The 16,871-nt window shown below is 36.5% G+C and overlaps 1 protein-coding gene and 1 pseudogene across 1 annotated transcript in view; both read left to right on the top strand.

The window, feature by feature from the left end:
* The window catches only part of TYR (tyrosinase), a 93,760-nt gene that overhangs the window by 35,743 nt on the left and 41,146 nt on the right, over positions 1 to 16,871 (top strand). The window contains exon 3 of the mRNA XM_036258705.1: positions 3,001 to 3,148. Within this exon, the coding sequence (XP_036114598.1) occupies positions 3,001 to 3,148 (148 nt within the window). The remainder of the gene's footprint in view (positions 1 to 3,000; positions 3,149 to 16,871) is intronic.
* LOC118627714 lies at positions 7,823 to 15,039 on the top strand (annotated as a pseudogene).

The raw sequence follows: 16,871 nt of genomic DNA, 5'->3' as shown, positions 1-16,871 counted from the left end.
ACCTGAAGGTTCTCCTTTACCACCTCCACTTTCCCAGCCTCCCTTCTCTGACTTTTCAGAAGAAAGGCATACCTTTTACCCTATCCTGAATCTATTCTCAACATAGCATGCTCCCAGAAAGGGCAAAAACTTACAAGTGGAGAATTCAAAATATTGGTGCAAATGTTGCTGAAGGGAATGACTTTAATGACTGAGTAAGAAAAATAATGCAAGTCAGTGGTTTTTAAATAAATTTATAATTTATTAGATTGCTTTCATTAAAGAATTTTTGACTGAGTTGTCAGCTGGGGGATCAGATTATTTAGACACTGGATCAGTATGTCATTTTTGGAATATATAACTAAAAAGGACTTCAAATAAGTATGTGAAATTAATATATAACATATTTTTATTCCAACCTAGTCATTTATAAGACCAGTTTTCTCAGGGCTTAAATTTATTTTTTAAAATTTAGAATAGAATTTATGTTGAACTTTCATCATAAATGATGAAATACAATCTTTCATCAATATTATTAAGAAATAAATTTTAAATATAATTTTACATTTTTAGATTTAATAATTATTTTTATTTATTGATTTGAGAGACAGAGAGAAACAGCAATTTGTTGTTCAACTTATTTATGCATTCACTGGTTGATTCTTATATGGGCCCTGACCGGGGATCAAACCCACAACCTTGGTGTATTGGGACAATGCTCTAACCAAATGAGCTACCCATCCAGGGTCTAATAATTATTTTAGATGTACAAATATCCAGTTATAAAAACAGTCATGGTGATGTAAAATATAGCATAGGAAATATAATAAATAATATTATAATAACTATCTATAATGTCAGATGGGTATAAGACTTACTGAGATGTTATATAAATGTGTAATCACTATGTTGTACACCTAAAACTAATATAATATTGTATGTCAACAATAATTTAAATATATAAATAATTTTAAAAATAAAGTATGAAATTTATTTAAAAATAAATTATTTAATGATAACCGAATCCAGAAGATTAAGTAAATGGTCACCAGAAGTTTTTAAAAAGTTTAGTAAGATAGGCTGATGGAAGTTTTGAAAAAAAATTTCAAGTATAACCTAATATTTAGGCATAATTCTGTGGGAAAATAGAATAAAAACATGAGATTAAGTGAAAAGAGGAAACCCTATAAAATTTCAGCATACAATGAAGTACGTTTAGGTATATTTTTATATGAATAATAGTAAATAAGATACATTTCCTTAAAGTGATATTAAATTCTTATACTATTTGTAATACCCCTGAAGTTATATCCCCTGAAATATCCATCATATTTATAATGATGATTAAAACAATTTGTAATCTACTTAAAAATATGTGAGAGCATACATTAAATGTCATTTAAAATTTTTCATTTGGTACCGCTCAAGAATAAAAGATTGAAGACCATTGCTCTACGGAACTTTGCCCTCCATGATATGTGATTTATTGTTACACAGGAAAGGCAGTAAGCCATGCATCTAAGAGCTTAAGCTCTGGAATAAAACAGGCTTTTGTTCCAACATTAACTCCTCTTATTTGTTTTTTGTTTTTAGACAAGTTACTTAACCTCTCTAAGCCCCCTTTTCAAGTTTATATAATGGATATGATGAAGATAATTTGTAGGATCATTCGAAAGTTTATATAAAATTAATCATGTCAAACTCTTAGAAAAAAATCCTATATAGTGACTGTCAATCATGAAAGTTGTCATAGACAAGAGAAGGAGAGGAGTGATTGTTCTTAGGCTAAGCTTCCTGGGGAGCCAGGGCTTGGTGTGGTCTTTTAGAGGATAAATCACAAGCTGAGGGGACAGAACTACTGTGACCCACAAAGCACCAAATGCAAAAGTCAAGAACTTCACTATTGAAACCAAGGAGGTAGATTACAAAATAATCCTAATTACATAAAATGTAGCTAGATCACTCCTGTCCAAATCGTAGTACCTTTCAGTGTCTATCCTACATCATCATCATCATCATCATCATCATCATCGTCGTCGTCGTGCAGTTTCTGCTTGCTGGATATTTCTAAATTCTGAAATTCAATACTATGTCCTTGGCCATATTCCCTCTATGTGGTTCAGGCTTAGAATTTAACTTTGTTACTCTAACTTCTTTGCCTGGTTCTCTGAGTCTTGAGTTCTGCTTATGTTTTGCCTGAATGGACTCAAATAATATCTTACTCTACCTCATGTTCCTGGCAACATGAGTGAGGTGGAAATAGTGAAGAGTAAAATATTACCTGGACCATATAACCAGGAGGTGGGTGAGAGAGAACACAAAATATCAAGATCTCAGATCTTGAAGCTTAATTTAAATAAGTGAAAATTCCAACTCTACCATTACCTCTTAGCCTTGGGAAATTCAGAACTTCTTTGAGCCTTAGTTTTCTCTTATTTACAATGGAGATAATAATTTATAATTGACAGTTGCTATAGATTGGAGGACATACATCACAAAACAAGCATCATCTAGCCTAATTAATATTCAGAAAATAATAGCTCTTATTATAATTTTTATTATCACTATTAGTATTCCTGATTCAATAAATGGAACAATTTAGTGGTTCTAAATACGTTTAAATGAATATTCTGGAAAACAAACATATTCTGACCTGATGCCCCCAGACGGTTGATGATGCACAGTGATATGGAAGGTCACAAATATTATGCTTCCTCTGGAACCAGAAACCAAAATGAAAAGTAACTACCAGAACTGGAATGTAAAAGAATACATAACAGGCTGGAAATATCTGTTCAACTTCATCTGATTAATCAGTTCATTGTACCAATCAATGCCAGAAAGATTTATTAAATACTCACTACAGAATGTAAAGAATCCCAACACAGAATGAATTTCATTATTCTTTTATGACTTTGAATTAGGCTTTTACTTGTAATTGTAAACCAAATGAAATAATCATTTAGATTTTCCATCATTAAGGCAAAGTAATTGTTTTTTCAATTTTCATTTTACTAATAGGATTTGCAAGTCCACTTACTGGTATAGCAGATGCCTCTCAAAGCAGCATGCACAATGCCTTGCACATCTATATGAATGGAACGATGTCTCAGGTACAGGGATCTGCCAATGATCCCATTTTCCTTCTTCACCATGCATTTGTTGACAGGTTGGTGGACACTTCTTTATAAATTATGTGCATATTGGTGTTAAATGTAGTGTGACTTTAGCTATTACAAAAAAACTAAGTAGTTGTGTTGGTCTATTGTCAAGTTTCACCAGAAACAGAACTTCAACTAAGAATCTGAATGTGAATGTTTTATTAAAGAGAAACCAGTAAGAGGGTGAGTAAAGCAGGTGAGAAGGAGGAAGAAGGCAAGTAAGAATACAATTTCAGTTGATGTCCCAGACTCAGCCAGATCTTGGTAGAGTATAAAGTATACTTCCATTTGTCTTGTCTTAAGACAAAGGAACTGAATTTTTGGACTCGCATTTTTAATAGCCATTGGATACAGATTGCCCTGAGGTAGGAGGTGTAAAGCTCCCAGTACTAGCCAATTCCAGACAGGTTATAGGTTACAGTATCCAGGGCCCATCTTCTGAAGTTTGTAGGGGTAGTGGTTAGGAGTGAAGCATGTACAGTCAGGGAGGTGGGCACACAGAGGTAGTGCGAGGCTATCTAATGCCATCTGGACAGGGCACTAATCTTCTATATCATACACACACACACACACACACATATATATATGTGTGCATATATATATATATATATATATATATATATTCTCTCTTTCTAGCAATGTATTGTTATTTCTTTTTTTTTCAACCTGAAACCCTCACATATAAGCAGATACAGTCCTTGAGCTCAATCATTAGCCTGAGCATTATATGAGCAGTTCTCCAGACAGGATGCACTATGGCTCAAGATCCTGTCTAATGTGATTGAATTCTCCTGGAGCTTTTTTCCCTGCTTTTAACCTTCATCCATGATAGCAGAAAAGAAAGTATATGAAGGGTGGTCAGCTGTTTGTTTCTGGAATTCAAGAAGAAAATAAAGCATCAAATCATAACAGACAAATGTAGGACTTCTTTTTTTTTTTTTTTTTTTGTCCTAAGGTAATTTTTTCATAATCGCTAATGAATAAAGGGCACAGATTTATACCTACCATTAGGATAATACTGTCATTCTCTTTGGTAAATATAACAGGTTCTGCTTTTTCTTATTGTAAAGATAAGGAAACTGAAAACTAAATATTTACTCATCACTATTTCCACATCACTCATGTTGCCAGGAACATGGACATAATATCAATTAAGAAAGTGACCATTAGCCTGGAAAATTATTAGAAAGATTTTTATTGCCTTTATGGCAATTGTAATATTATAGAAATTAATTAATATCCTAAGTCACATTTTATTCAGAAAGCAGTTTTAAGAAAGTATATAAACACCAAAATTATGATAGCAAGATAATTCTATAACTACCTATACCCATATATAAAGGAGGGAGGTAGAAGGTCAGATAAACATTTTACCAGGAAAGATAAACTGAATTCTTTTTACTGAGTCATTTTTACATTGTATTGTCCTTGTGAGTTTTTGGCATTTTTTGACCTTTAGAGTCATCTATGAACTTTAAAGAATTCTAGATTTCCTAGATACCTTGATGCCCTAAGCAAAGAATTGTTAACTATGGCTTATAGGTAAAATCTATCTTCTAAATTCTTTGTAAATAGGTTTTATTGAAAGACAGCAACAATCATTTATTTATATATTGTCTATGGCTGCTTTCATGCTAAAGTGGCAGAGCTGACTAGTTGTGACCAAGACCAAATGGCCTACAAATTTTTGTCACCTTACCAAAAAAGTGTGTTAACATCTGCCTAACCACAGAATCTCACATTTATATACCAGATAAAACAAAAAAAGTTGACCGTTAGCTGGCCCACCAAATGTATACAAAATGCTATAAATGAATTCAATTTCTGGAGGAATGTTTGTTTAACAGAGATAAAGCTATTATGCAGATGTATTTAGATGCCACTCTGCCACCTTTGAAAATTAAAAACGTTTGTCCTCCCAGAATTCTAAGCTAAACCTATCTAAATATTAGATATCTGTGTGATTATTAAAATAATTTAAAAATCAGCAAATGGCAAAGTGTTGTGCTGAGCCCACACAACCAAGCTAATGAAGATTCTGGGGATAGAGGGGGAAAAGAAGCAATATTATAAACAAGGATAGAGACTTGTGGATACCACAGAACACTGTGGCATCTGACCTTGCCTCTCAAGTCTCTTATTACAGAGACTCAGTTCTTCAATCAGAAGGTCTATTCACTGTCATTCAGTCACAAATATAGTTATTGAGCACCTACTACATACTGAGTACGGTTACCTGAATATTTTACATTCATTCCTGCCTTTATGCAATGCTTATACTAATTTCCAAAAGTGGTACATATTTTCCTTGAGTTATCTAATTTCTGTACAATCTTCAAGACTAATTTTAATTTCACCTTCTCCATTAATTATGCACAGACCATGTCTGTCTATAATCATCTCTCCCCTCAAGGGTATATTGGAACCAGCCCACATTGGCTAGCAAGATCTAAAATGTACATCTTTTTCCAACTTTGCTATAGTGACCTCATAATGTAGCTTGAAATCAAGTATGGTAGGAGTATTTATACAATGAAATTGGCAAATGCTACAAACCCAGGCTTTTATTCTGAGAGTGGGTTATTAAAATAATGGCCAACACACCATTGCTTCAGTCTATTAACTCTTATTATATTCTCTCTCTAGCCTTTATTTTGGACACATAATTCATATTGTTCTTGCTGATTATGCTACTCATTTGTGTTTTGTCTATCCCACTAATCTGTGAGCTACTTAGTGGTAGGGCCTATGCCTTTCATTATGTTCATTTTTCTCAGTGTTTTGTCTAGCATATAATTAGTAGATGTATAATTAATTTTTATCAATAATTTTTAAAAACCTTAGAAAATTGCATTTATGACAGCCACCAAAGAAACTATACAGAAACCATTATAATTGAAGAAATTATTTTTGCAACTCTTGAAAAGCAAAATGTAATAATCATTCAATGTTATGAATATGTTTTAATATTTTAGCATGTCTCTAGACTTTGAGATGTGGTTCTAGGCACCGAGGAAACAGAATAATGAGATAAGATCACTGATCTGAAAAAGCAGTCTAATGGGAAATACAAACAAGTAAACAAATATAGTACATTATGATTCATGCAGTCATGGGAGATATTCTTAGAAAGCTACATAAATAGAATGATATATGAGCTGAGCCCTTAAGAAGAAAAAGCTTATAAGAAGGATGGATATTCAAGGATTGGAAGCAAAACTTGTACCTCATTGAAGCCAATCACAAAGTGAAAGTATGAATTGAAGAAAAAAATGGAAGCATGGCTTTTAAGACAAGAAAATAAGCCTTAAAGCTCATATGCAGATAAAATGATAAAATTCCTGTGGCCAAGCAGTATGCCATCAAAAGGTACCCACCTTGGGCAAATAGAGACATAGCTAAAAGTGTCTAATAACAATAGACAAACCAAAACTACATAAATTAAATCCAGTTCTTTAAAAAATCAGAACATGAAGCTCTCTTACCCTTTGAAATGACATGAAGGGACTTAGAGAGTATTATGCTAAGCAAAATAAGCCAGTCAGAGAAAGACAAGTATCACCTGATCTCACTTATATGTGAAATCTAATGAACAAAATTAGTTAATGAGCAAAATAGATCCAGAGACATGGAAGTAGGGAACAGACTGACAAATATCAGAGTGAAGGGATGGAAGGGGGAAGGAAGAGATAAACTAAAGAATTTATATGCATATATGCATAGTCAATGGATATAGACAACAACAGTTCAGTGAAGGGGGTGGGCAGGGAGGAGGGTATCAAAGAGGGAAAAAAGGAGGGACACCTGTAATTTTTTTTTAAATTGATAAAATTAAGTATTAAAAAATCAGAGCATGGATCTAACATTATAATTTTAAAAGATAATATACATTTAGTTTTACTATGCTGTTGGCCCTATTCTAAACTTTTTACAAAATTCATTTCACATAATCCATAACAAATCTATAATGTAGGTTCTAGTATTATTCCCACTTTATAGATTAAAAAGAGAGATGGCTCTGGCTGGTTTGGCTCAGCAGTTAGAGTGTCTTCATGCAGACCAAAGAGTCTGGGATTCAATTCCAGCCAAGGGAATGCACCTCAGTTTTGGTTACTCCCAGCTCCAGTTGGGGTCATGCAGGTGGCAACCAATTAATGTGCCTCTCTCACATCAATGTGTGTGTGTGTCTCTCTCTCTTCCTCTCTCCCTCCTTCCTTATCAGTTTGAAGATAAATGGAAAAATATCCTCGGGTGAGGATTAAAAACATAAGAGAGAGAGAGAGAGATCCAAAAATGGAGGCAGAGTGAATGGAAGCTACACAAACCATATCCCAAGACCAAACTGGAATTCAACTAAAATAAAGACAAATAATCAGGAAAAAGCAACAGAAAAGAAGCTTTGGAGGACCATATAACCAGGGACACTGAATTGATCCTGGTAGGACTTCAGAGGCACGAGAGGGGGGCTGGGAGCCCACGAACAGCAACAGTCTTAGCTGTGAGCAGCGTCCTCTGGGTTAAAATCCCAAGCCCACTCCACAGCACAGAGGGCTGGAACAGAGCGCTAAAATACCCACAGCCACTCACCTTGGGCTTCAGCAGAGGGAGGGAGGACTGGACTGGAGTTGTGTGGGGACACTTGGGATTTGGAGGGGGCTCAGAGCTTTTGCTGAGTTGCGGCCATGCAGGTCAGTGACCATCTTACACCTTCCCAGGACTCTGGGAAGATGCAGTGGCCCCTCCCTTGAAGATTCAAATCCCACCCAGATAGGCCATTGAAATGCATATTGAGGCTCATTAACAACCAGCATTTGCCAAACCCTCTGGAAATCCCCTTACACTGAACACCTGAGGGAGGTTTTCATTCAACTAAGAACCCAAGGCTCCTCAAGTAACCTTAACTAATAGACTCCAGGCAAAAAGCTAGAGGATAACTGAACCATTCCTGGGTTTGCAAGTCTACCCAGGAAAGTAAGACTTGACAGTGGTGTTTAACGTGGGTCCTCTCACACTCATCGGAAGCCAGTAGAGGGAGCCACAAACAGCAGAACACCAACCCTCACGGGAAATTTGGCTCCAAAACCCACTGAGATAGACAAAATGGTGAAACGAAAAAACAAATCCCAAATGAAAGAACAAGAGAACTCTACCAAAGATGAAATAAATGAAATGCAGTAAAGCAAGTTATCATAGGTAGAATTCAGAGCCATGATCTTGAGGCAGCTCAACAGCATGAGTAAGGACATCAACACCATGAATAAAGACATATAAACATTAAAAATCAACCAAATGGAAATTAAAAATCACCAAGAATAAATTAAGAATGACATATCAGAAATAATGAACACATTGAAAGGACTAAACACGAGAGTAGAGAAATCTGAGGACTGGATCAGTGAATTAGAGACAGAATAGAAAAAATCAACCAATCGGAAAGCCAAAAAGAAAAAACAATTAAAAAACATAAAGACAGCTTAAGAGAACTGTGGGACAACTGGAAATGTAACAATATTTGTATCATAGGAGTCCCCAAAGAAGAAGAAAATAAGCAAGGGTTAGAGAACATCTTTGAAGAAATAGTGACAGAAACATCCTTAATTTGATGAAGGAAGAAGGAATTCAAGTTCAAGAACCACAGAGAATCTCAAGTAAGAAGAACCCAAACAGGCCCACACCAAGACACATAGCAATTAAAATGCCAAAAATTAAAGACAAAGACAGAATTCTAAAGGCAGCAAGAGATAAGTAACAGGTTACCTACAAAGGAACCCCATGAGGATCTCAGCTGACTTCTCAACAGAAACAATACAGACCAGAAGGGAATGGCATGAAGTAATCAAGGTCATGAAAAACAAGGATCTGAATCCGAGACTACTCTATTCAACAAAGCTGCCATTCAAAATAGAAGGTCAAATAAAAAGCTTCCCTGAGAAAAAAGGCTAAGAGAATACATTACCACCAAACCAGCACTGCAAGAAATGTTACAAGGACTGCTGTAATTAGTAGAAGAAATAGAAAGAAAAATATAACCACACTAAACAAAAATGGCAATAAATAAGTACATATCAATAATCACCTTAAATGTAAATGGATTGAATGCTCTGATAATAAGACACAGAGTAGCTGATTGGAGAAGAAAACATGATTCATCTACATGTTGTTTACAAGAGACCTACCTCACAAAAAAAGGGTCACATAAGTTGAAAGTGAAGAAATGAAGAAAAAAAAAATCTTCTAAGCAAAGAGAAAAGAAAAAAAAGCTGGGGAGCAATACTCATTTCTGACCAAATAGATTTCAAAATGAAGTCCATAACTAGAGACAAAGAAGATCACTCCATAATATTGAAAGGATCTATCCAACAGGAACATATAACCTTGGTAAACATATATGCACCCAATATTGGAGCACCAACATATATTACAAATCTTTTGGAGGATTACAAATGAGAAATCTACAGCAATACAATCATAGCAGGGGACTTCAACACCCTGCTGACATCACTGGATAAATCCTCTAGATGAAAAATTAGCAAGAAAACAGATTCTAAATGAAGCACTAGACGAAATAGATTTAATAGATATCTACAGAGAATTACACCCCAAAACTACAGAACTCACATTCTTCTCAAGTGCACGAGATATTCTTAGAGAGAGACCACATGTTAGGAAACAAACTCAGTCTCTACAAGTTCATGAAGATTGAAATCATATCAAGCATCTTCTCAGATCACAATGGCATGAAACTAGAAATCAATTGCAAGAAGAATATGCAAAGACATTGGAACACATGGAGGCTAAATATCATGTTATTAAACAATGAATGGATTACCGAGGAGAACAAGGAAGAAATTAAAAACTTTCTGGACTCCAATGAAAATGAACACACAACAACACAAAATCTATGGGATACAGCAAAAGAATTCTGAGAGAGAAGTTCATAGCACTGCAGGCCTACCTCAAGAAACAATAAAACTTTCTAATAGACTATCTAACCTCACAACTTAAAGGACTAAAAAGCAAACAAAAAGAAAACCCCAGAGCAAGTAGAAGGAAAAAAATAGTAAAGATTAGAGCAGAAATAAATGACATAGAGACCAAAAAAAACCAAAACAAAACAGTTCAAAGGATCAATGAAAGAATGAGCTGGTTTTTCAAACAGATAAACAAGATTGATGGACCATTAGCTAGACTCACCAAGAAACAAAAAGAGAGAACCCAAATACACAAAATCAGAAATGAAAGAGAAGCAACAACTGACACCACAGAAATACAAAGGATCGTTAACAAATATTATGAACAATTATATGGCAACAAATTCGACAATATAAGTGAAATGGACAAATTTCTAGAAACACATAGCCTCCCAATACTGGACCAGGAAGAGATGGAAAACTTGAACAAACCAATAACAACTAAGAAAATTGAAGATGTAATCAAGACCCTCCCGGCAAACAAAAGCCCAGGCCTTGATGGTTTCTTGGGGAAGTTTTACAGAACATTCAAAGAAGAACTATTTACAGAACATTCTCCTCAAACTATTCCAAAAAATTCAAGAAGAAGGAAGACTTCCAAACTCGTTTTATGAAGCCAGCATAATTCTAATTCCAAAACCAGAAAAAAGACACTACAATAAAAGAAAACTACAGGCCAATATGCCTGATGAACATAGATGCCAAAATCCTGAACAAAATACTAGCAAATCAGATCCAGCAATATATTTAAAAAAATTATTCACCATGATCAAGTGGGATTCAACCCAGGGATGCAAGGCTGGTACAATATTTGCAAATCAATAAATGTGATATACACCACATAAACAAAATGAAAGATAAAAACCACATGATCGTATCAATATATGCTGAAAAGCATACGACAAAATCCAGCACCCATTTCTGATAAAAACACTCAGCAATCTGGGAATAGAGGGATTATATCTCAACCTAGTAAAGGCCATATATGAAAGACCTACAACCAACATTATACTCAATGGGCAAACACTAAAAGCATCTCCCTTAAAAACAGGAACAAGACAGGGATGCCCACTTTCACCACTGTTATTTAACACTGTACTGGAATTCTTAGTCACAGCAATCAGACATGAAGAAAAAATAAAAGGGATCCAAATTGGAATGAAGAAGTTAAACTGTTATTATTTGTAGATGACATTAAATCATACATAGAAAACCCTAAAGACTCCATAAAAAATCTACTAGACTCAATAAATGAATTTGGCAAAGTAACAGGATACAAAATTAATGTCAAGAAATTGATGGGATTCTTATACACCAATGATGAACTCACAGAAAGAGAAACTAAAAAACAATCCCATTTAACATTGCAGCAAAAAAAATTAAGATAACTAGGAATGATCTTAACCAAAGAAGTAAAGGACCTATTTGCAGAGAACTACAGGACATTAAAAAAAGAAATAGAGGAAGATATAAAAAAGTGGAAGCACATACCTTGGAAGAATTAACATCATTAAAATGTCCATACTACCCAAAGCAATGTATAGATTCAATGCAATCACCATCAAAATACCAACGACTTATTTCACAGAACTAGAACAAATACTTCAAAAATTCATATGGAACCAAAAAAGACCCGAATTAACCACAGCAATCTTGAAAAAAAGGACAAAGTAAGTGGGATCAGAATACTGGATATCAGGTTATTCTACAAAGCTACTGTAATCAAAACAGCCTGGTACTGGCACAAGAACAGGCATATGGACCAGTGGAACAGAACAGAGAACACAGAATCAGACCGAAGACATTATGCTCAATTAATATTTGACAAAGGTGGCAAGAGCATACAGTGGAGTAAAGACGGCCTCTTTAATAAACGGTGCTGGGAAAATTGGACAGTTACATGCAAAAATAAAAAATAAAACTAGATCATCAATTTATACCATATACAAGAATAAACTTAAAATGGACAAAAGACTTAAATGTCACTTGTGAATCCATAAAAATTCTAGAAGAAAATGTAGGCAACAAAATTTCAGACATCATACACAGCAGAATTTTCACTGATACATCACCTAAGGCAACAGAAATAAAGGAGAAAATGAACACATGGGACTACATCAAACTCAAAAGCTTCTGCACAGCAAAAGAAACAACTGTCAAAATGGAAAGACAACCCACTGTATGGGAGAGCATAATTGCCAATGATACATCAGATAAGGGACTAATTTTCAAAATATATAGAGTGCTCATACAACCCAACAAAAGGAAGGTGAAGAAACCCCTTAAAAAATGGGCAGAGGAACTGAATAGACACCTCTCCAAACAGGACATACAAATGGCCAAGAGACATATGAAGAAATGCTCAACATCACTAATCATCAAAGAGATGAAAATTAAAATAACAATGAGGATCACCTCACACCTGTCAGAATGGCCGCCATCAACAAATCATCAAAGAACAAATTTTGGGGAGGGTGTGGAGAAAAGGGGACTCTAGTACACTGCTGGTGGGAATGCAGACTGGTGCAGCCACTGTGGAAAACACTATGGTCTTACCTCAAAAAATTAAAAATTGAATTGCCAATTGACCCAGTGATCCCACTTCTAGGAATATACCCTAAGAAGCCTGAAACACCAATTAGAAAGAATATGTGTACCCCCATGTTCATAGCAGCACTATTTACAATAGCTAAGATCTGGAAACAGCCCAAGTGTCCATCAGTAGACAAATGGATAAAAAAGCTGTGTTACATATACACAATGGTGTACTATGTAACTGTAAGAAAGAAAGATCTCTTATCCTTTGAGATGACATGGAGTTACCTGGAGAGTATTATCCTAAATGAAACAAGCCAAGGAGAGAAAGACAAATATTACATGATCTCACTTATTTGTGGAATATAATGACCATAAGAGTCTGAGGAATTGGGTAGACCCAGAGATGTGGAAGTAGGATACAGACTGACAAACCTCAGAAGAGGGTGTGGCAAGATATAAGCCACATAACTTATATGCATGTACACATAACAGAGGGTCATGGACAACAAAGCTGGGGATGGAATCAGGGGGGATAGAGAGGAAGGTGTCATTGGGGGAAAAAGGAGAAACATCTGTAACAAAAATAAATTAATAAAAAAAGAAAAAAGAAATAGAGATGAAGAATTTCAATATTTATATAGCAACTAAAGTACAGAATTGAGATTTAACAATGCAGTCTTAGTACAGAGCCATGTTCCTAACCACTGTGGACAATTCCTTGGGAAGCTGAAATATGAGTATCCTTCTAACTGCTATTAGATTGAGGATAAATCATTTTCTTTAAAAATTAAAGCATATATCGAACATCTAAAATTTTTACTATTATCTAGATACCATGTTAAATTCTACGCCTTTTTACTTATTAAGATGAATAAAAAGGCCTGACTTTGAGATGACTCGTTTAAAAAAAAATCATAGCAACGAGGGGTAGCCTTTAACGAGGTATGAAAAATATATGAACCCAGAGAAGGAGATGCTTAACTCGGCCCTGAAAATTAAATTTTATTTAAAAAAGCTATCCTTGGATTGATTCTTGAAGATGAGGAGAAATTACAGATATGACAGGGAAGAAAAAGGAGTGTATGCCATACTAGGGAGCACAACAGACAAATCAGAGATAAGAAAGTTGAAGAAACTTTTTCTTAGCCCAGCTGGTGAACAGGTTGCATTTCGTAAGGAGGGTTGGTCAACCAGGGTTCTGGGCTTCCCTGAAAGTCTTCCTTTAGGCCGCGCAGGCGCAGGGCGGGGCGATCGTGTCTGGAGTGACAGCTCAGCTCAGAGGCTAGCTATTCTGGAGCGGAGTCAGCCAGCACAGAGGCGATGGATCTGGGCCCATGCCTCAGTGGGCCCACTCATTCCTCGACTTCTTTGCGAGGGAATCTGGCAGCTTCTTGTCCTTCTAGGTGCATCCCAACCTAGCAAACACTGGCCCTCCAGGCTCAGCCAGCACCCCGCAGGGCATCGGTACCCCCTGCAGGTGCAGGATCCGGGTGGTGCTGCAGGCCCAGCGACTTCAGTCCAGCAGTACCTTCTGGGCTACACAGAGCAGGGGAGGCTCAAGACGGAGCCTGTGGGCTGGGCCTGGCCCTGGTGGCCAACTAGGCACCAGACACAAAAGTGGGGCTTGGGCCCTCTCAGGACAGGTGACCGTCATGGATGCGGACAACATGGCCATCTTAACCTCTGTGAAGACAAATGCCCACTCGACCAGCTTCGTCAAGGCAACACCTTGTGGAAAGTGATGGTGCAAAGCTCACTGTCTCGGTCCTCTAGGCAGCCCCTGAGAGACTGCTACTTGAAGCAACTGTGAGGCCAGGAACTTAAGTACCTGTTGGAGGTCACTCCGGTGAGCCCCTGTTTTCAGACACTGAGGCAGAAAGCCAAGAAAGCCAGGAGGCTGCTGATAGCGGGGAACCATGGAATAGAACTCCTGACTTGCCTGGGGAAGAATGTATAAAGAGATCAAGGAAAATGAAGAAGTAGTCAAAAGTGCTTGTAGAGTTTGAGGAGGAAAGCCCCGATTTTGAAATACATATAATGTGGGATGATGATCCACACACACCCGAGGAAGACCCAGAAATACAACCTGATGAGGAAGAAGAAAAAGTTTGTTTACTAGAGGTGGGAGTTGCCATTAAGATCATCCCGCAGTTAATGGAAAAGCTGAACTTGAATCTGTCAACAGTTACACGGGTCTTCCTAAAAAATCTTGGTGAGCTGGAGGCTACTACTTTCTTTATAGAGTCTGGTCAGAGGGCTGATGGGATCCCATTTGGTCCTGACAGGATGACTTAGATTTGCAAAAAGATTATGAGGATCCCAGAGATACATTGGTCAAAAAATTTAGCACTCAGAGTGTACCTTGGAGGGCTGAATTCTGAAAGAAATAATTAAGAAGATAATGAGAAACAAAAATGGTGTGGCAGATGTTAAAAGGTGTGCAAGATGAGGTGGTTAAAAAAAATTGTGACTATTGAGCTTTAGAGATTCTTATATTGCAAATGACACTTATCTTCTGACCAATGCTGCTATTGCTCTGTGAGTCGTAGATTTTTGTAGTCAAGCAGAGTTGTGTAGGAGGATAAAAATACTAAAAGCTATTGGATATATTTAGAGCTGTCCCTGCCAGTATCAGTGTGCTTATGAAAGGAAACTATGAACCAAGAGAGGTTGATCTACATCAGCAATTTTCAACCTTTTTCATCTTATGGTACACATAAACTAATTACTAAAATTCTGTGGCACACCAAAAATATGTATTACATTTTTTTCTGATCTGACAAAAAACTTGGGTATAATTTTGATTCACTTACACTGACAGATATTGGGTTGGTTGTTGTCATTTTTTAATTTGATAATCTAGGAGAAAAGAGTTCGGTGCCCCTGAATAAATAGGTATTGCATATTTTAAGAATTCTTGTGGCACACCAGTTGAAAATCTCTGGTCTACATAGTAGTAATCTTTTTTTTTTTTTTTTTTTGAATGTGTCCTCTATTATATTGGTATCAGGAGCTAGTGAGCAAGTCACAGGAATAAAATTAGAAGACAAGTCTTAATCAGGCAGCATGAATAAAGAGCCTCTTATCCTTTGGCAGAAGCTCTCCTAGATTGTGATAGATTCCAAATCAAGGATCTAGAAACATGGTAATATTTTATTAAAAGGTCTTGATCAGGACTATCCCAAACCTTTGCATCCCTCAGTGAGTTCTGTTTTCTAAACTGCTTTGAAAACCCTATTTCCTTTGCTAATGTAATATTTGGGGACCATGTCCTTGGCTCTTTCTTCTAGTCCTGTCAGTCCAGCATCAAACATGTGTTTCTTTACCTACCACTTAGTTTTGTTTAAAATACAGACAAAACCCTAGAGAGACTCAAGAATAATCTGAGGTACTAGTAATGTGTTTTTATTCATTAAGGATAGATTTGCGGTAAGGCTGTGCTAGGTTTAAAAATTAGTGGATTAACCCTGGCCGGTTTGACTCAGCAGTTAGAGTGTTGGCCTGCGGACTGGACTGGAGAGTTCCAGGTTCAGTTCCCGCTAAGGGCACATACCTCGGTTGCAGTTTGTCCCCCACCCTGGGTGGGGTGGTGTAGGTGGCAACCACTCGATGTTTCTCTCTCACATTGATGTTTCTCTCTCTCTCTTCTTCCTTCTCTTCCTCTTGCTCTATCTGAAGATAAATGCCAAAATGTCCTCGGATGAAGATAAAAAAATCAGTGGATTAATTCCTCTTTGTTGTTATGTTTAATTATTGAAAATAAATGGAACTTGGAACTTTGTACTTGAGACTTTAAAATATATATATATACACATACACAATTCTGTTTTGTTTTTAAATATGCATTCATTGCCTGGCCGGTGGGGCTCAGTGGATTGAGCGTCAGTCATCCCATGTACCAGGAGGCTACCAGTTTGATTCCTGGTCAGGGCACATGCCCAGGCTTCAGGCTTGATCCCCACCAGGCGGCATGCAGGAGGCAGCCAATCAATGTTTCTATCTCATTAATGTTTCTCTCTCTCTCTCTCCCTCTCCCTTCCTCTCTCTCTAAAAATCAATAAAAACATATTTTAAAAATATGCTTTTATTGATTTTAGAGAGGAAAGGAGAGGGAGAGATGCAAACATCATTGAGAGAGAAACATCAACATCCATCAGCTGCCTCCTGCATGCCCCCTATTGGGGATCAAGCCTGAAATCCTGGGCATGTATGTGCCTGACTG

Source organism: Molossus molossus, unplaced genomic scaffold (genome assembly GCF_014108415.1).
Source record: "Molossus molossus isolate mMolMol1 unplaced genomic scaffold, mMolMol1.p scaffold_m16_p_13, whole genome shotgun sequence".
Classification (NCBI taxonomy): Eukaryota; Metazoa; Chordata; class Mammalia; order Chiroptera; family Molossidae; genus Molossus; species Molossus molossus.
The sequence above is the reverse complement of the archived record's forward strand: the minus strand, read 5'-3'. Positions and strand labels throughout refer to the sequence as shown.